At 63.7% G+C, this 19,005-nt stretch overlaps 2 protein-coding genes across 2 annotated transcripts in view; both read right to left on the bottom strand.

Moving 5' to 3' along the window:
• Positions 1–2,218, bottom strand: part of LOC123026164 (cytochrome P450 2A5-like) — a 9,470-nt gene extending 7,252 nt beyond the window's left edge. Inside the window, exon 1 of the mRNA XM_044435460.1 lies at positions 2,025–2,218. Coding sequence (XP_044291395.1) covers positions 2,025–2,204 — 180 coding nt within the window. The 5' untranslated portion in view covers positions 2,205–2,218. The remainder of the gene's footprint in view (positions 1–2,024) is intronic.
• Positions 2,219–3,327: 1,109 nt separating this feature from the next.
• On the bottom strand, positions 3,328–17,676 carry LOC123026163. The gene is given in 20 exon segments (XM_044435459.1): positions 3,328–3,868; positions 4,487–4,628; positions 4,743–4,930; positions 5,789–5,930; positions 6,166–6,342; positions 6,475–6,604; positions 6,770–6,968; positions 7,129–7,291; positions 8,122–8,202; positions 8,204–8,413; positions 9,184–9,292; positions 11,816–11,996; positions 12,218–12,359; positions 12,646–12,833; positions 13,191–13,332; positions 14,615–14,791; positions 14,890–15,050; positions 15,526–15,675; positions 15,757–15,919; positions 16,931–17,676. Coding segments are annotated over 20 exon segments (3,207 nt in total). The 5' UTR covers positions 17,111–17,676; the 3' UTR covers positions 3,328–3,686.
• Between the last annotated feature and the right edge of the window lie 1,329 nt (positions 17,677–19,005).

Genomic DNA, 19,005 nt, shown 5'->3' with positions numbered 1-19,005 from the left:
GCGCGGTTGGGCAGGAAGCCCACCGGGCGCCACATCGGCTGGGAGGCAGTGGGGGGAAGCGGAGCGATGGCCTGGCCTCCCAGCAGCCCGGGAGCCTCAACTTAACTGCTGCTGAGTTGTTATTTGTCATTATTTGTTTTTTGGCGCCAGGCTAAGACCTTTTTATTTAAACAATATTTTATTTATTTATTTATTTATTTATCTATTCGAGTTGTATCCTGCCTGTTTCCTACAAAGGGCTCAAGGCAGCTTACATCTCCTCCTCCATCTTATCCCCACAACAACAACCCTGTGAGGTAGGCTGGGCTGTGAGTCTGTGACTGGCCCAAAGTCACCCAGTTGGCTCCATGGCCGAGCGGGGACTCGAAGCCGGATCGTCTGAGTCCCAGTCCCATGCTCTTAGCCACTACGCCACACTGGCTCTATTAAATTTCAATAACTTTTAACTATAGGTTTTAATTTGCAGCCAGAATGAATCGGGTTTTTAATTTGTATAATCTGTATTTTTGTATTATGTTTGTTTATTTATGTAAGCTGTCCCAAGGCATTAAGCGATGGGACGGCATACAAAAACTCTAAATAAATAAATAAACTAACTAACTTCCACCTTGCAAAAGGAAGCATTTGAGCAAGCGGGACGGAAGAGGCCACGTTTCTGGGCCGTGGAAGGATGCCCAGGCTGCTGGGAGGAGCGGGAAGCGTGGCCGCGGCCGTGGCTTGGACCCCCACGATGACCCCGACCCACAGACTCCTGAGGCCGCCCGGTGCGTGGGGCTCACTTGCCAGGCACAGGTGGAGGGGCCCCCCTCACGTTGCTCCGACGCTGATGGAGCCCCCCCCCCGGGATTTTAGAATGGGGCGGAGAGGCCCCCTTTGGATTTAGGACTTTAAATTGGGTAGCCGTTCTGCTGTTGAACTGTCTGGAAGTTTTCAAGGGGGATGCTGGCTCCCTTTCCGAGCACGGGAGCAATTGCCACGCGAAACTGCGTGGCCCTTTTCAGGGAGCTGGTGGCGAGCTGCCTTCAGATGCCTCTGAGCTCCTTGCTGACCAGCGAGAAGCCAGAGGAGGCCGGTGGGCTGGCCTCCTCCCCACGTTCCGGGGCCTCTGCCCTTTCGCCCGTCATGTGCCACTTTTACGACTTTGGAACAAAGAAGGCTCAGGAACGACGCCAGCGAGCAGGGGGCATCCTGCATCGTGCCAGCCGAGCCGGGAGCGACCTCGGAGCTGCCCTGCCCGGGGGCCCGATCCATGCGGGATCGGCCTTGTGGAGCCGAAAGGCTGCTTCCCCAGCCGATGGCTGTCTGGCCTCCCCTGAACGTGTCTGGCCAGGAGAAGCCCACCTGGCCACAGGTAAGTGGTGGCCGGCACCGGCGTCCTGGCCACTCCTGCCCGTGGGCCGAAGTCCCGCCTCGGGGGCAGCTGGGGCGTCTGCGGCGTCTTCCCCCGTCCAGGGATCGCGGCCCCACTGGTCACCCCAGCCGTGCTCCTTCCGAGCCCAAAACCGACAATCTGATGGCAGGTGCAGGGAGAGTGAGGACTTCTCCAGGCGGGCAGGGAGACCGAGCTGGCGACGTGAGCTGCCGTGCTAGATCCTCGTGGAACTGGGAAGACTGGGAACCGAGCGTGGGAGAAACCTCTGCCGTTTCTGTACTATCTCTGCATGTGCACACCTCCATATCGGGAGTGGTGACCCCGCGGCCGTTCAAATGTTGCTGGACTCCTCCTCCCATCATCCCCAGCCAGTGTGGGCAATTCTCAGCAATTATGGGAGGCGCAGTCCGCAAGTTCCCCCACGCAGGTATTCCTGTGAGGTGGGGCAGAGGGAAGCCATCCCACGCCCCCTCCGATCTCTCCTGCCCCAGAAGCGCCGCTCAGCCCAGCGCCTGGGGCTCGGGCACGGGAGACGCAGGGGCGGCCGCCCGCCTGGCCGGCCCTCCCTGGTGCAAGCGAAGCAAGATGAGGAGCGTCCCTGGAGGGAGAGACGGAGGGCAGGAGGAAGGGGCCGGGCAGCTGCGCACACTACCTTGATCAGTGAGTGAGGGACATTGTTCCTGTCGACCTGGAGCAGGTTCCCAATCAGGGGCAGCGGGGCCGGTCCCGGCGGCAGGCGGCTGTCCTGCGGCACCTGCCACCACGCCAAGAGGGCCAGCAGGCAGGAGAGGCCGATGGCCAGCAAGAGGGTGGCTCCTCCGAGGGGATCCATGGGGGCCCGTGGAGCTCCGGGGAGGAGAGAGCCTGGGCGCTATATAGCCTTCCGCATGGAAACCTGGCACCCGAGTCCAGCTTGGGCGGCTGCCTGACACACCCCCACTGGCCCGCTGTCAAGCCAGCTGGAGGAGGTCCATCCCCGGTCCAAGGTTTGTTCTGAGCCTCGGGCTCAGCCAGCCGGGTCAGGGCAGCGGGCGCAGGGCCCCCGGGGGTGCGCAGTGTGGAGGGCACGTGGCACGGGGCCCCCGAGGGCCGACCTCACGGGGTCCTGTGCAGGACACCGCACCCGTTCCCTCGCGCGTCGCTTCAGCTTGGGCAGGGGGGCAGCGTGGGGCAGGCAAATGAGTGGGAAGAAAGGGGTTAAGGCAGAGGGGGAAGGAGGTGTGGGGAGCGGGGGGGGTGCCCAGGGCAGAAACGCATCGGCATACCTAGGACAGGTGTACCTGAGGAACAAGACTGGCAACCTCAGCTCCTGACTGGATCAGAGGTTAACCCCGTTCTTGCCCGTTTCAGGTGCGCGCTGGTTTAGCTCTGCCCGCGGCAGCCCGACTTTTTCCTCCGGTTTGGGGATGGCCTGAGCGAGAGGCGCCCCCCTCTGGAAGGGCTGCTGCCCACAGGCCAGACATGGCTGGCCACAGCCTCCCCTGCTCCGGGGAGGGACGAGGGGGGCTGGCTGCCTTGGGAGGAAGGGAGAGGGGGCTCCGTGGGCCCAAGAAGGGCAGCTCCATGGGGGGCTGGCCTGCCCGCCCGCCTGTGGGGCTGGGCATGCAGCCGCGGTGGTGGAGGCAGGCCGTGGCAGGGGACTGACGGTGGAGCAGCCCTCGAGCTAGCCCTGGGGAGCACGTGGGCATGATCCAGAGGCACTGACTGACGGGGGCTTCCCTGAGCTCGTCCCCACACGACTCCTCCACCCCCCCCCCCAAATTGCACTTGTCATGAGATTCTGCCAAAGGGGGCGAACTGTGGTAGAGCTTTGGGGGCAAAGAAGGACCCCCCCAAATTGGGTGGGAGGTCCTTCTGAGGGCCAACCTGTTCCCCGCATGGAGGGATCCCCCTTCCGGTGCAAAAGACCTTCTGGATTCAGCCCTCGGATAACAAGAAACAGTCAGGAAAGACAATTTGCCACCAAGGCCTTAAAATATTTATTAGCGTTCTTGGTTAATACAGGGAAATGGTTTCAATTTTACACACCAGATTGTGATGCAATGTTCTAAGAAGAATGCTTTCAATCAGATTAGAAACGGATCCAAAGAGTTTTTCCTTACCAGTGGATGCAAGCACGAAGGCAGCTTTGGATGCACACGAGAGCAGTTTCTGCCCTATCCTGCCAAGCCTCCCTGAGTTCAGAAGGAACACAGTGGAAAACACTCGGCAAAGGCGAGGACGTTTGCCTGGCTCTGCAGGGGCCGGGCGGAAGCGCCCCGATGTTGTTGCCCCCCTCCCCTCCTTCCCGAGGGGATGCCAGGCGGACTCCGGATCAGCGAGGCAACAAGCACAGCTGGTAGGACGGAGGGATGTTCCCGAAACCGCTCAGCCTGGGGGAGATGTCCACGTCCTTGGGCGGCACGAGGGGTTTCAGGGAGAAGTTCTGCAGGATGGCGGTGAAGTAGAGGAAGAGCTCCATGCGGGCCAGCCCCTCGCCCAGGCACACGCGCTTCCCTGGCAGGGGGGAGCAAAGCGGAGGCGGCCGTCAGCGGGAGGAGGGGCCGGGCTGGAGGGGGGGGCTCCGCAGCAGCCCTCCAGCTCAGGCCCTTGGCAGCCTCGGCTGTCTCCCTCGCGAGGCTCTGGGGCCTCCCGTCTTGCTTTGGGAACGTCCCTGCTGTTCGACTGGCATCAGCACCATGGGAACTGGAGCAGTGGGGATGGATGGGAGTCCAGCCCTCCTGCTCCAAGCCCATCATGCTCAGCCAGTGCAGAGTCCGCACCAGGCCTGGTCGGGGTGTTTATTTACTTATTTAAAGTTTTTGTAGGCCGTCCAATGTGAAAGACTGTGGATGGCTTACAAAAAACAAAACAACCACAAACCACAAACACATCCTTCCTTGATCTCCTTCAAGGAGGGCTCCCGGAGAAGGGCCTCAGCCTTGGATCTCAAGGGGTGGGCAGGCACCTCACCCTTCCCAACCTGACAGCAGGTGGACTACAATTCCCAGCGTGTCTGCCTCATGGGATTTGCATCCACAAGCGCTCGAGGAAGGTGCTGCACTTGAATTGCCCCTGCTTTCGAAGCAAGCTTGCAGGAACATGAGAGGGGGGACCGCGGGAGTGAAGGCCTACCTGAGGAGAACGGCACAAAGGCCTCGTTCTTCCTGAAGCGCCCTTCCTCATCCAGGAAGTGCCCCGGGTTGAACTCCTCCGGGTTGCTGAAATATTTGGGGTCTCGTAAGACGGAGCCGAGCAAGGGGAAGATGTCGGTGCCCTGGAAAACACAGGCAGCGAACGGCATCCTAGAGGAGCTGACGGCACCGTGGAGGCCCTTCCCGCCTGCCGCCTGCCGCCTTTCCTCGCCCGCTGAATTCCGCGCTCGCCTCACCTTGGGCAGGAGGTACCCGCGGAACACTGTGTCCCGGATCACCGTGTGCGGCACCCCCATGGGGACGATGTCGGTCAGCCTTTGGATCTCGTGAATGACGGCGTCCGTGTAGGGCATCTTCGTCCGGTCCTCTGTGGCAGGGATGCGGCTCTGGCCGATGACGCGGTCGATTTCCTGGTGGACCTTCTCTGTCCGGAGAGCAAGAAATCACTGCTGGAGAGCGAGCTGGGAGGGGGTGCTCTCGAGCTGCCGGGGGCGCCTGGGGCAGGAGCATGGCCAGGGCGGCCGGAGATCACCGGAGACCCTATGGCTCTGGGGAGGACAGTCCGGGGCATTCGGGGTCCTGCTGGCACCGAACGCCTGGCGCTTCCACGGACTTTAGGGCCCATGGGGGACTGCCTGACTTTGGCACAAAATCACCCCTGGAAGAGCCAACGGTGAATTATTTCCATCTATAGATTGGCCCAAATCTATATCGTTAGATTAGCAAGCTCTCAGAACGGTGTACAGAAAATACTTAAAACAAACTTGTCTGTCATAAAACAACCGCAGAACAATAAAATTGGGCAGAATATGGTAAAACAGTCACAAAGCAGCGCATAATAGCAGAATAACAGCCGTCCCACCTCTACCAAAAGAGTTTAAAAGCCAATATAAAGGCGCATGACACAATCAGCCACTAAAATGGCAGGAAAAATAGGAACGTTTGTCCCTGGTGCGGTGCACAGATAATGTTGGTGCCAGGGGTATTCCCTGGGGACGGGGTTCCACCAACGGGCGCCGCAGCCGAGAGGGCCCTTCCCTTCGCCGCCACCCCCCCTGCCTCCTCTGGGGTGAAGCACTGGCTACTGAGTGGGGCGGGAAAGGAGTGCGAGGAAGTGCCCCGGGCACCTGTGCGAACGGGCAGCTGAGGGGCTACAAGCAGGGCTCTTGGACGGGCGGCGCGGGGTGTCAGCTCATGCACCCACCGAGCATGAACCAGAACGCCCATCTCCTGGAATCCCTCGCTTTTCCGGCCATCCAAGCCGAGGATCTGGCCCTCCTACCTTCCACTTCCGGGTGTTTCATGAGGAGGAGGAATCCGTATCGCAGGGTGGAGCTCACCGTCTCTGTCCCAGCAAAGAAGAGGTTGAGGGTCGTGAGGACCAAATTCCTCATGTTGAACTCGCTGGAGGGGCTTCCCTTTTCCTTTGAGGGGCCAAGACAGAAGCTCGTCTCAGGTGGGGACCACGTGCAGCGCTGCCGGTCTCCCGGGAGCAGAGCCAGGCAAAGGCCCGCGGGGGACGCCAGGGCTCTGTCCTAGCCTTCACCCATCGATCCTGCCTTGGGGGGGGGTCCCCCGCGGCCTGGTCCCGCTCCCCCAAGGGCGGACGAGGGGGAAGGGGGGCATCAACCCACAGGCCCAAGGAAAGCAGGCCGGTACCTTCTCCATCTGGATGAGGAAGCAGTCGATGAAGTCGCGGGGGCTGTTGGGGTCGAGGGTCTTCTGGTTCAGTGCGGCCTTCTCGGCAATGAAGGCCTTCAGCTCCTCGATGAGGCGGTAGATGCGGTTGTGCCTGCCGGGCAGGTGCTGCATGATGCCGGAGTACATGTCGTACAGCTGGAAGGAAGGGTGGCGGGTGCTGCGGTTTGCGTCCGAGGGCCTCGGAGAGGCTCCCGGCGGCAGGGCTGCCCCCCCACCGGCCCCCAGGAAGGAGCATCCGTTTGTGGGGCACCCCGGCAGGGCGCTCACCTGGGCCCACGGGGTGCTCATCTCAATGAAGCTTTCGTTGATCATGTGCAGTAAGGACAGGAAGGTCTTGTCCGCGTAGTCGAAGCGGCTGCCAAAGACGACCGAGCTGATGACGTTGGAGACGGTGCGGCTGAGGAAGAAGGTGGGATCGAAGGGGCGACCTGGCGGCACAAAGCGGGAGCCGTTGCCCTCGCCGCGTGGCACCCGCAGGCCGCCGGCACCTTTGCCCAGCGGCACGAAGGGGACCGTTGAGGTCGCCCTCCTGGGACTTGGGTATGGGACAGGATGAAGATGCCCCAAACAGACGGACGGACGGACGGACGGACAGGCAAACAGACACTCACCTTCCATTTTCCTAAATTCCTCCAGCAGGTACTGTGCCTCTTCCTGGATCCGCTCCTCAATGGAGCATTTCCCCATCCCAAAATTCCTCAGTGCAGAGAGGGAGAAGCGACGGAGCTGCCTCCACCGCTCTCCGTTGGCCAAAGCAACGCCTGCGAAAGGGAGTCGGGACCTTTGCTACGCTGGCCGCACTGCTCTGGCCCCAGGACCCCTCCAGGGGACCCCAGGGCAAGGCAGGGAGGGCGGGATGGTGCCCCGGGAGCCCTTGAACCTCGCCCCACTGCCTCCGCTTCCGCCAGTCCGTCCACTCACCAAAGCCCTTGAAGTTCCGGTCAATGGAGGCCAGCTGACCTCTCCCGCTGAACTCCTCCGCCTGGCCCACCAGGGCCTCCTTCACCGCCTCATGCCCGCAGAGGACCACCACCCGCCGGGGGCCCAGGTGCACCGTGAACACAGGGCCGTACCGCTCCCTCAGCTGCCGGAGAAGCCACAGTCAGCGAGGAAGAGTGGGGAGGATGGGCGGAGCGCTTCCGAGAGCATGCGGAGCGCGGGGCCGGGGCCTGGCGCCTCCCGCCTTTTAATACGGGAAGCGGTGTGGGCGCTGCGGTGAGGGCTGGATCCCGGTCCCGGCTCGGCTCGGCCACGGGGGGCTTGGCTGCGGGACTTCGGGCCAGTCCTTCACCGCCGTCGTGCGGGGAACTGTGGCTGCTGCTCTGGACTCCTCGCGGGGGAAAGCAGGCGCGACGTCCGTGAAGCACAATGAGAGGGTTACTGGACTAGGACGGCAAGCGGACCAGCGGTGCCACCCGGGGAAGCTGCTTGCGGTCGCCGCGCATCAGCCACGTTTCGCAGCAGCGGGAGACGTGCCGAGAGGGGCGCCGACACGCTCCGGGCCGCGGCTGCGACGCCTCTCCCGCCGGAGGAGCCGGCAGGCCGGGCGGCTCTGGGAAGGCCTGGGGCAAGCGCAGGGTGGCCGCGCTGGCCGGGCGGCTCGAGCTGCAGGGGCCTGCGCTCCGCCCCACTGGGGGCTCGGCCTCGGGCGGCCGGTCGGCGGGCCACCAGGCGCGGCCGCGATGGGCCTCCGCTCTCTCTTCCCGCACTCCCACCACGACCCCCCTGTGGGCCGGAGACCTACTGTGGCAGAGGGCCATGCGCCCCCGCGTGCTGCGCCCTGGCCTGCCACGGGGCCTTGAGGCGCAGGCACGCTGGGAAACCAGACCTGGAGGCCGCCCCGCCATGGGCGCTGCGCACGCCGCCGCTCGTCTGTCGCCCGAGCGTTTCCCACCCCGAAAGGGCCCGACTCACCGCGAGGAGGGACCGGAAGGGCTCGCTCATTTTCACCTGCAGCAAGTTGCCAATGAAGGGCAAGGGGGGGGGGCCCGGGGGGCAGCCGCCCCTCTTTGTGCGTTTTCTTCCATGTGAAGATGAGGAGCAGGCAGGAGGTGCAAACGCCCAGGAGGACGCCGAGCTCCATGGGGTCGGCCGGGGAGGTAGCCGGGTGCGGCTCCAGCGCGCCCCTTATATGCATCTGCCCGGGCAGCGAGACCGGCTGACCAGGCCTCCCGGAGAGCCGGAGCGCGAGATTGAATTTCAGGCCCTTTGATGCAATATTTGTGGAACAGGTACCACGCTCGGGCAGGGCGTGGGGCAGAAGGGAAGGCGGGCTGCCCGCGGATTTTCACCATGGTTATGAGACCAGAGATCTCGTTCCCTTCCCCGTCCCCCCTGCCCTCCTCGCCACGGGGGGAGCAGCCGGGCCCCTGGCGGTTCCGCCCACCGGTCGGCGAGGGGCCTTCCCGCCGACCTCGCCGGTGCCCGAAGCCACCCCGGGAGCTGCCAAGCCACGCTCGGCCGGAGGGCAGCTGCCACCCACGCCCCGACCCTCCCCTTCCACCCTTGCTCTGCCGAACATGCTCGCTTCACGCTCAGTGGATTTTTTTTAATAGAAAAGCAGCTTATTAACATGAATGTCAAAATGGGCCTGTCTGTCAACACCCCAAGCCTGAATTTGGCAAAGGACCTCCCAGAAGCAGGTGAGGCGTCAGCTTTGCTTCTGCAGTTATGCAAAAGAAGATTGAGTTTCCTTCCGCCCAGCTGCTGTTATGCAAGCTCGGGCAGCCCACGGCTTCCGCTTCGTTCTCTGCTGTGACTCTCGCCTTTGCCCCCTCGTGGGTTTGCCCGGCAGTCACCCGATACCCTGTGAACAGGCGCCAGGCCCCAGGGACACGAGCGGATTGCCTGCCAACCGCAAGCCCCCTGCCCGTGCCGAGCGATATTTGCCAGGGCGGGAGAGGTCCTGCAGAGCCCCCAGAGGGCAGGGAGCCGAGTGGAGGCGCTTGCCTGCAGCTGGCAGCCGGAGCTTCTCACCCGCCTCCCTGGGGGCTCTGAATCGCCCATCTTCGCCCCCCAGCGCTCGGCCGCTGCGGGGAAGCGCTTTGCGGGCCCCACCAGTCCCACTCCACGAGAACGCTGCTGCCTAGGGTGGGATAAAGATCGGGGCAGCCTGGCCAGGGGCCCCCCAGAAGGGTGTTTCACGCCGGGTCTGGATGGTGGGGTCCCTGTTTGTCGCTCCTGCTGTTTTCTGCATCTTCTGTTTTTTCCCTTAGCATGAGAAAAGCTTGCAAGGGAAACAGGCAGTGCCAGGAGTACCCAAGAGGCCCAAGTGGGCGTTCAGTATTTGAACCCATGGTTGCTATTGCGCTGCAGATCATGAAGGCCCTTGGCTCTCAGGCAATCAAGAACCGAAGGGCAGCTTTGATATTTCCAGCTGCAGCACAACATCCCACAGGTGGGTCCCAGCCTGACTGGCTGAGAATGAGCTGTCCGGGTGGCCAGAACGGTGCCCAGAGGAGCAGGCAGGGCCCAGGGCTGCCCATGGCCCAGCGGAGCCAGCCAGCCTCTGTCCACCCTGAAGGAGAAGCAGAGGCGCTCAGGAAAAGCCAGTTCAGACTGGATTAGGAGAAGGACCTGCCCCGGGGGGCCAGTAACCCTAAACCTCTTACAGAGTGCCAAACTGGCTCCCCTCGCAGCTCTGGAAGGAGAGGTGCCTAATCGGATTATGAAGAGCATGTTCCTCAGCCAAAGTCCTTCCTAAGCCACGTGAGAGCCTGGCAGAGCGGCGTGCAAAGACGGGATGAGAGCAGGAGGCCCACAGGGGCCAGCTGTGGAGAAGCACCTCAGAGGCCATGGCTGGGCCTGCGGCCTGCAGCTGCTTTCAAGTCAGGCTGGAGCTGGGCACTTTCTGGACTGGACCTCCTGGGCACGTCAGGGGTGGCGGCACAGCGGTGGCTTGGGCTGGACCCGGGCAGGCCTCGGACTTCGGGGGAAATGTCGAGGCCAACTCCCACCCTACCCAGCCCCGGCTTGAAGGGGAGCCTGGATGTTGGCAGCCGTCAAAGGGCTCGAAGCCCCTGCACTGGGCAGGCTGGAGACACACGCCTCCTCATGTCGCCGAGCAGCGAGTGGCTCGAGGAAAGGGCGGCTTGCACAAGCACGGAAAATCCAGGAACTTCCCATGAAGGGGCAGAGGGAACTCGCCCTGCTCCCTTTCTGAGCACAGCTCCATCTCGTCTTTGGTTAGCCTGGGCAACTCACCTGTGCACACCTGCCAAGTCAAACCAAGGTGGAAGAAACCCACCTGGAGCCCCTTTGGGTCCCGGCTGCACTTTGGAAACTCAATTCCCACCCCCCCTTACCTGCACAGGTGTGCACTTGCAAAGGCGTGACCAAATTAAGTGCCAAATTTGGTGTTGTTTTTAACTGTATGGCAACTGCTGGCAGGTGTTGAAGGTGACTCCCGAAAGAGGACTTTTGACACAGACTGGCTACTGGAGAAGGAGAAGGAGACAGGGAGAGGGGCAGTGGGGGGCGCCCAAGCAGCTCGGGGCCGCGGGAGGAGGCCAGGCCGTCTGCCCAACCGGCAAATGGCGCTGTTTTATCGGCATGAAAAATGAGGTAGATTTAAAAACCACGGAAGTGCTGAATTTGGCGGCACCGGGTTTTTTTAAGTTATTCCAGAAGTGTAAAGTGAAAATGCTGCAAGACAGCTATATTTCTATGAGAGGTGGGCAAATAGGAATACTTCAAAACTTATGTCCAGGATATTCTATTTCCATCCATGATGTATCAAAATCTTTCTACAGTATTGGGAGAAGCTGCCACAACGGGAGTGCGTCGTGGCGGTTAAGGGGCTCTGGCATGCCAAGACGGCCAGGCAGGCCAGCTGGCCTGCAACCCTTTCGGTGGCTCTCGGCTTTTGCGCTTTAAAATGTGGGAGTCTGCCCTTTCCGCCACGGAAGGAGGAGAACCCCAACGCCGAGCCGTGGCCTGCAGGGGGCCCTGGCGATGCCTCCGCCCACCTGTGCCAGGCCACAGCACGGCTCCGAGGGGCATGGCCCCCGTGGCCTTCGAGGGCCCCCGGCACTGCCTGCGTCGCCCGCCCCGGCGCGGCACGCCCAGGATCCCCACGGGAGGGGGGGTCAGCGGCAGACTCTCTCTCACGGAGACCGGCAGGAGCAGGAAGCACGGCCAGGCGCCTCCCGAGACCCCGTGCTCATCCAGCCCCTTCCCAGGGGCCCCCGTCCTGGATGGGAGACGTGCTAATGGGGAGCTGTGCTGGTTTCCACAGTGAGGTCACTCCACGCGTCTAGACACTCGGGGATTTTATTGTACTCCATGGAAAGCATGAGCAGCAGAAATGGGAAGACAGAGCACTGGGTTCGGCACGGGGCTGATGCGGCACGGCCCCCCGGTGCCGCGGGCCAGGCGATCCAGTCCGGCTTCCCGAGGGACCAGTCGAGCGGTCCTTTGAGCGGGAGAGTGAGGGCAGGGGAAACGGGCTGAGGCCACGGCCAGGGGCGCTGAAGGCCGCAGGGCCTGGGCGGGACCCAGGAGAGGGACACCCGCCCCTTCCCGGAGGAGCCACCCCGGCCCCAGGGAAGCCTTGTGGGAGAGGCAGGTGCCGGGGAAGCCTGGGAAGAGCCGGGGCCAGAGGCCTGCTCAGCGGGGGACGATGCAGAGCTTGTAGAAGGGCGGGATGGTGGCGAAGCCCTTCTCCCTGGGGGCCAGGCTGATGTCCTGGGGGGGCAGGAGCGGCTTCAGCCGGAACCTCTGCAGGATGGTGGTGAAGAAGAGGAACAGCTCCATGCGGGCCAGCCCCTCGCCCAGGCAGAGCCGCTTGCCTGCGGGGGAGAGGAGAGAGTGGCAGGGGGGAGGCAGCGGCCCCGCAGGAGGGGCCCGGGCACGCCGTGCGGGCCCCCGCCTCCAGGCGGGAGCAGGGCAGCCCGTTCCCGTACGCCTCCTGCCCTGGGACCGTGGGAGAGGCGCGAGCGAGCACCAGAGGAGGCGTCCTCCACGGATGCAGGGCCGTTGAGCCACCTCCCCACGGGGCCACGGGCTCTACCTGAGGAGAAGGGCACAAAGGCAGCCGTCTTCCGGAAGCACCCGCTCTCGTCCAGGAAGTGTCCGGGGTTGAAGGTGTCCGGGGTCTTGAACATGGAGGGGTCGTGCAGGACGCTGGTGAGCATGGGGTAGATCTCTGTCCCCTGGGGGGAGGGGGAGTGGCGCTCAGCACTGCGCGGGGGCCCCAGCGGGACCTGGCCCTCGGCCCCATTCCAGGGCCAGCAGAAAGGCTGTGGGGCTGGCGGAGTCGGGCCGGTCCCGCAAGGGGTCTGTTCCGTTCCCAGCACCAGAGCCAGCGCCAGGTTCTGCGGTCCAGAGCTCCCACAGGCAGCTTCCTGGCCACGTGGAAAGCACCGCAGGAGCCGATCTCCGTGGGCTGCTCGGCAGCCTTCCCAAGACCTTCCCGTGCTTCCCGCCACACACACACACCTTCGGGATGACGTAGCCCCGGAATTCGGTGTCGCAGGTGACTGCGTGGGCCACGTTCATGGGGATGAGGTCGCTGACCCGCTGCACCTCGTGGATGACGGCGTCCGTGTACGGCATCTGGCTCCGATCTTCAATGTTCGGGACTCGGCTCTGGCCAACCACTCGGTCAAGCTCTTCGTGCAGTTTTGCTGCCGAGAGGAACCCCAGAGCGAGCCGTTGGGCCCCCACCCCAAGCGGCTGGCGCTCCTGCCTCCAGCGTGGCCCAGCGGACCGCCCGGCCCGAGGCAGCGAGTCCCTGGGGCAGGGAAGCGGGGGGCGGGGGGGCGGGGGCCTGCGCTGGGCCACCTGGCAGGGCATGGGGGGAAAGACTCCGGAGGAGTCACGGACCAGCGTGGGCCGCTCTGAGGAAGGAGGTCCGCGAGCGCTTGGAGCTGGGACGGGGCGGAGGAGGCACGGACACCGAGCCAACTCGCCCCTCGGTCCCCCCAGGGCACGCTTGGAAAAGCCCCGTCCGGACCACGTGCCCTCGCTCGCCGGGCCCCCACCTTGCACCTCCGGGTATTTCATCAGCAGCAGGAACCCGTATCTCAGGGTGGAGCTGACGGTCTCGGTCCCGGCGAAGAACAGATTCAGGGTGGTGAGCTCCAGGTTCGGGAGGTTGAACTCGCTGGCCGGGTTGCCTTTCTCCTAGAGGCAGGCAGAGGCAAAGCCGTGGCAGGGCAGGGAGTGCCAGGCGCTTTCTGGGACGGGGCGGCAGGTGGAGCGGCGGGCAGAGTTCCCAAAGGGAGCCGTCCTGTGGAAGCGGGCAGCGCCCCCGCCCAAAGATGGGGGGCGCCTGACCGCCCCCCAGGAGCCGGGACGGGGGGAAAGTAGCCGGTGGTCTGCTGTGGCACCTCGTCCCAAAGAAGCCGGGCACGGCAGGGAGTGCGTGGTCACTCAGCCGCCCTTCGTGCTCGGCTCGTGGCCGGGGGGAGAACACCCTCCCTGTGGGCCCGCCACGCTCGGCGGTGGCCGAAGGTGGGGAGGCCCGCCCGGGCGTGCAGGCGGCCCTTCCCATTTGCCCTGCAGGGGGAACACGGCTCCTCCGCACCGGCTTTCCTGCGGGGGCGGCTGCCATGTCTGGGTCTTTCGAGAGGCTGCGCGTGGATCGCCCCATCTACTGGGGCTGGTCCTGGGCTGAAGCGTCACGGCAGCTTTTGGACACGCTGCGCGCCCGCGTCCCACGGAGCGGCTCTGCACAGCGCCCCCTGCCGGCTGCTCGGTGGAATCCACAGAAGGCCAGACCTGCAGGGCGGGCCGCTCCGCCCCCATGGGGGGTTGCTCAGTCTACACCCCCCAAACGGTGGGGGAGCCCCAGAGATGAGCTGGAGGAGGCTGTGCAGTTCTGGGCACCAAGAACCCTAACCCTTCTGACTCGCTCCGTTTCTGTGTTCCTGCGATTTAAGGAAGATGCAGACGAACCGGAAAGGGTGCAGAGGAGGGGTACCAAGGATGATGCAGGGCTGGAAACACCGCCCTGTGGGGAGAGACTGGGAGCACTGGGCAGGAGGAGAGAAGGCCGAGGGGGACATGAGATCCCTCCATACGTCCCTCAAAGGCTGCCACAAAGAGGAAGGTCAAGAGCTCTTCCTGCTGATGCCAGAGCGTAGGACACAGAATAATGAGGTCAGTTTGTGACAACCCCGGTTCAGGCCGGACGTCAGGAAGAGCGTCCTCACTGCCAGAGCAAGACGGCAGTGGGCCAGCCGCCCGGAGAGGCGGGGGGCTCTCCACACTGGAGGCGCTCAGAAGAAGCTGGCCGGCCGTCTGCGTGGGAGGGTGTAAGTGGTGCCCCGTTCCAGGGACCTTCATGGCCCCTTCCAGCCCGACTCTTCCAGGATTCTGTGCAACCCGAGCAACTGGTGCCTCATTTGGGGGGGCACAGAGAAGTGCCAGCAGCGCCCGCCCCGCTCCCACGCCAGCCCGGTACCTTGTCCATCTGGATGAGGAAGCAGTCGATGAAGTCACGGGGGGCGTTGGGGTCCAGGGTCTCCTGGTTCCTCTTCACTTTCCGGGCGATGAAGAGCCTCATCTCTTCCAAGAGGTCGTAGATCTTGGTGTGCGGCCCCGGAAAGAACTTCAGGATGTTGGCGTACATGTCGTAGAACTGGGGGAGGAGAGGAGAGGACGTGCGCCCGGTCAATGTGCACGAGGCGCAGGGCCCTCCTGCCTCCCTGGGCGGAGAGGGTGGCTGGCTGGCGGTACCTGAGCCCAGGGGGTGCTCATCTCTCTGAAGCTGTCGTTCATCATCCGCAGGAGGGCCTGGAACTCCTGATCGCCATAGTCAAAGCGGTCGCCAAAGACGATGGAGCAGATGATGTTGGAGACGGCGCGGCTTAGGAAGAAGGTGGGGTCGAAGGGCTCCTCTGGAGCGCGAGAAGCAGGTGTCATGCCGCCAGGGGCACCAGGTGCGGGGGGGGGGCTCTGGTGTGGCAGCCGCCTTCCCCTCGGGGCCACACACTAATCCAGCCTTCGCCAGCTGGGACCTTCCAGGTGCTTCGGGCCGCACCTCCCGGCCATCAGCCATGCTGCCTGAGGCCAACGGGCCGAAGCCCAAAACATCTGGGGGGCGCCGAGCAGGGAGCAGCTGCTTGACTCCTTGCCTACGTTACCTCCCCCCTCCTTCGCCCCCAGAAATCCCCCCCCTTGCGGCCGGGTGCCCCCCCCCCCCCCGCCACTCACTCGTCTGGAGCAGCAGCAACCTGGCCTTCCCGGACCTGCACATGCCCAACTCCCCATCCCCAGGACGGACGGGGCCCTCTCCTCGGCCCGCCTCGGCTCTAGCGCTCGGACTGCTCTTGAGCAGGTGCGCAGAGCCTCCGCCACCCCTCCTCTACTCACGCCTGGTTTTCTGAAATTCTTCCAGAAGAAACTGGGCCTCCTCCTGGATCCGCTCCTCAATGCTCTTTTTCCCCATCCCAAAATTCCTCAAGACGGTGAGGGAGAACCGGCGCAGGAGCTTCCAGCGCTCGCCGTCGGAAAACACCACCCCTGGGCGGCGGAGAACAGTGGCGGGTCAGGCAGGAGCGTGCCGGAGGTGCTCCCCTGCCCAGGCCGAGACGGGCAGCTCACCGTATCCTTGGAAGGTCCTTTCCAGGGTGGGGTTTGTTTTCCGCCCACTGAACTCTTCGGCCTTGTCTATCAGGGCCTCCTTCACCGCCTCATGTCCACATAAAACCACGACTGGGCGATTGCCGAAGTAGACGGTGAAGACCGGGCCGTATTTTTCACGCAGCTGCACGAGGAAAGCACCAAAGGCTTCAGGCGGCATTTTAACACGAGCAGCTTTGGTGCCCGGGCTGCCACATCGGCCACTGGCGCGGAAGGGCATCAGTCCGGCATCGTCCAGCAGTTTGGATGGCTGGACAGGGCTGGATGACTCTGTGGCACGTGGGGGGTCAGGGCGGGGGCCCTGCCCCAGGAGCCTCTGAGCACCAGCTGCCGGGGAACCTGAGTGGAGGGGGGGCCGTGCTCCTGGCCCCCTCCCAGGCTCCCCTGGGTGTCTGGCCGGCCTTTGTCGGAACAGACCGCCGGGGCAGCGGAGGCCCACCTGGGGCGCAAGGTCCTTCAGCAGCCAGCAGCCACACCGACTGTGCACGCGAGTCTGGCCTTGGGGGCTTGTGGCTGGAGCAGAATGGCCGCTACTCCACACTTAAGACACGGGTACATACAACCAAGGAGAAGCCAGCAGAGGCACTCAGGGGAAGTGGCGGCCTTCAGTGTCCAGGCGGGCAGAAACCCAGCGGGCCAAAGGTTGGTGTTTCCCAACTCTTTCAGCACACCCAGCTGGGAGTGCAGCTGGTGCGGCAGGAAGGTTCCAGCTCTGCTGCGCTGCGATTCCAGGACCCTGCTGGGCCAGAGCTCCCTGGAGTTACCTTTCTTCCTTCCCAAAGGCAGAACAAGTGTTCTGGAATAGGAGTGCAATCGGAAGACGCCTGAAACGGATTTGGTGTGATATTGGACAGGAGGAAAGGACTTTGCACGAGAACCATGTCGGTTTAGGGCTTGCACAAGCTGAAGCATCCAAAGACCCCCAAAGCTTGGGGAAGAAGGAATGGGGGGGGGGCATTCTGAAAGACGCTCTTGAATGTACTAGCTCTCAAGCCCCTGAGCGTGTCCCTCGTCACACTGCTGGGGTGCCGAAAGTGCCTCGCACGAGTCACGGCGTTCCTACCTGGCCGGTGGGGGCACAGAGATGCCCAAGGAGCGACAGCAGCAGCTCCCTGGCCAGGGGCCCCCGACTCACCTTGAGCAGGGATTCTATGGTTCGTCCGGACTTGAGCTGGAGGAAATTCCCGATCACAGGTAGGGGGGTGGGCCCCGGGGGCAAGTTCCCCTTCTTTGAGACGCCCCTCTTGATGGATACGACGATGAGGTAGGTCAGGTAGAGGGCAAGGAATACAGTGACCGTCCCGGACAGCTCCATGGCACCGATCTCCACAGCTCTGCTTTTGCTGGGCTTCTCCCCTTTTTATTGGCCTGGATTGGGCCCCACCTCTGTGTTGCATAACGCACAGGGAAAGCAAGCCGCGCGCTCAGTCCCGCAACTGGGCCGACCCGATTGGCTCGTCCCTGCTGGCTCGGCATTGGAGCCGCAGAAGACTCCCTGCCGCTTGGAGTCCACTTCTGGGGACAGAAGGCGTGCCGAGATCTCATGCGGGTCCGGACAACACGACGATCCATGACAGCTTCTGCCACGATGGCTCGTTGTGCTTGTCCGCACAGCGTTATGCTATTCCGCCATGTTAATTTGGCCTTTACGAACCATGATGAGAAGCAACGGCTTGTTCTGTGGTTTCTGGGGGCCACCAAGGCTTCCCCTGTTGTCTGGAAGCAGGTTTATGGGTTCCATGCGATGTCCTGGCACGGAGCCACGAAGGGTCTCCTGCACAGAGCAGTGGCTGAAGGAGCCGCTCCAGGAAGGGGTGGCCGGCACAGGCCTCCCCAGCCTTCCCTTCTCCGGGCAAAGGGGCACTGTGTCCTTCCGTCCTCCCCCACAGGATGCTGCTTGGGGCCCCGGGCCGTCCTTGCTGCCCTCCTCTGAGACCATTCCAGTTCACTGGGGCCCCTTTCGGGGCGCTCCGCAGGGCTGCAAGCCGTGCTGGGGAGGGGGCTGGGCAGAACCGGTGCCAGGCCAGCGCTCCCCCACTGGCAGCTGCCTCCACGGAACGGCCGCCTTGCACAATTTTTTCGGCTTCTTTGTGCAAGACCCTTATTGTGTGTTCACGGCTCCACAACTGTGCAGCTCACGGCGCCTTTTCCCAGCACCGCTTCCTCCAGGCCAACCCACATGTCTTCTAGCCACTTTCCTGGCATCTGTGGGTGTGGGGAATGTGGCTTGTCCACATTCCGACGGAACAAAGGGTGCCCCTCCGCGGCACTGCAGCCGGCCACGGCGACGCCACGTGCTTGAGCAGCGGGACGCCCGGGGTGAGGCGTGCGAGGGGCTGAGGGCGACGGACCCGCACGCCACCCAAGGGGTTTCCAGCTGCCCCGGGTGGTGCTGCTCTCGTAGCCCGGGCTGAGCAGGGGGGGAGGGCAGGCATGACCCGAGCGGCCCGCTGGTGCCCCGACCACATGGCTCCAGGGCGTGACCAGAAAGCAAGAGCGACAAAGCAGCACCCGGGGCCCATTACACGCTGGCCCAAGCCAACCCCTCAGGGCCAGAGCAGTTGGGGGGGGGGAGCTGGCGCCACCCCGGCAGAAGGCCGTGCCAAGCAGCCCGGGGTGGGAGAGCCAGTGCCTTGTGGGGCAGAGGCAGGACTCGAGGAGGTCGCGAGCGGCAGGGGCACCCGGCGGCAGGCAGTGGAGCGGAGTCCCGCAGGGACGGAGGCCAAGCGCTGCGCACTGACTCTGCTGGCAGCTCCCGGCAGCCAAGGAGTGGCTCGAGGGGGCCGAAGGCCGGGGTGGGCGGCTCCTGTTTGCTTTGCAGGGCTTCTGTCTCTGTTCTCCTTCGCGTTCATTCAGCCGGAGAGGGGCCCTCCCTTGCTTTTATGCTCTCCGGGCCACTTCCCTCTCAGGGGATCATGCTGTCTTTTAGCAGCTGGGCCGGCCTCTCCCTTCGCAGAAGAAAAGCCACGTTACATGAGAAGGACGGAGCGAGCGATAATCCGGTGACCCCTTAAAGGCTAGCAAAGCAATGACGACACCCATCCTTGCGAAACAGCCAGGCGTGCCTGTTTGCCTTGCCAGCCCATGAACAGGCTCCGGCCCAGGGACCCGTTTCTTTGCCGGCCAGGCGGCAGTCACAATCCGCCGGCACCTGGGCCTCGCACCGCCAGCCGGGGTGGCACGGTGGCGCAGGGCACCGGCTGGGTGCAG

This window comes from Varanus komodoensis, unplaced genomic scaffold (genome assembly GCF_004798865.1).
Source record: "Varanus komodoensis strain SLA01 unplaced genomic scaffold, ASM479886v1 scaffold29_3, whole genome shotgun sequence".
NCBI classification, from domain to species: Eukaryota; Metazoa; Chordata; class Lepidosauria; order Squamata; family Varanidae; genus Varanus; species Varanus komodoensis.
The sequence above is the reverse complement of the archived record's forward strand: the minus strand, read 5'-3'. Positions and strand labels throughout refer to the sequence as shown.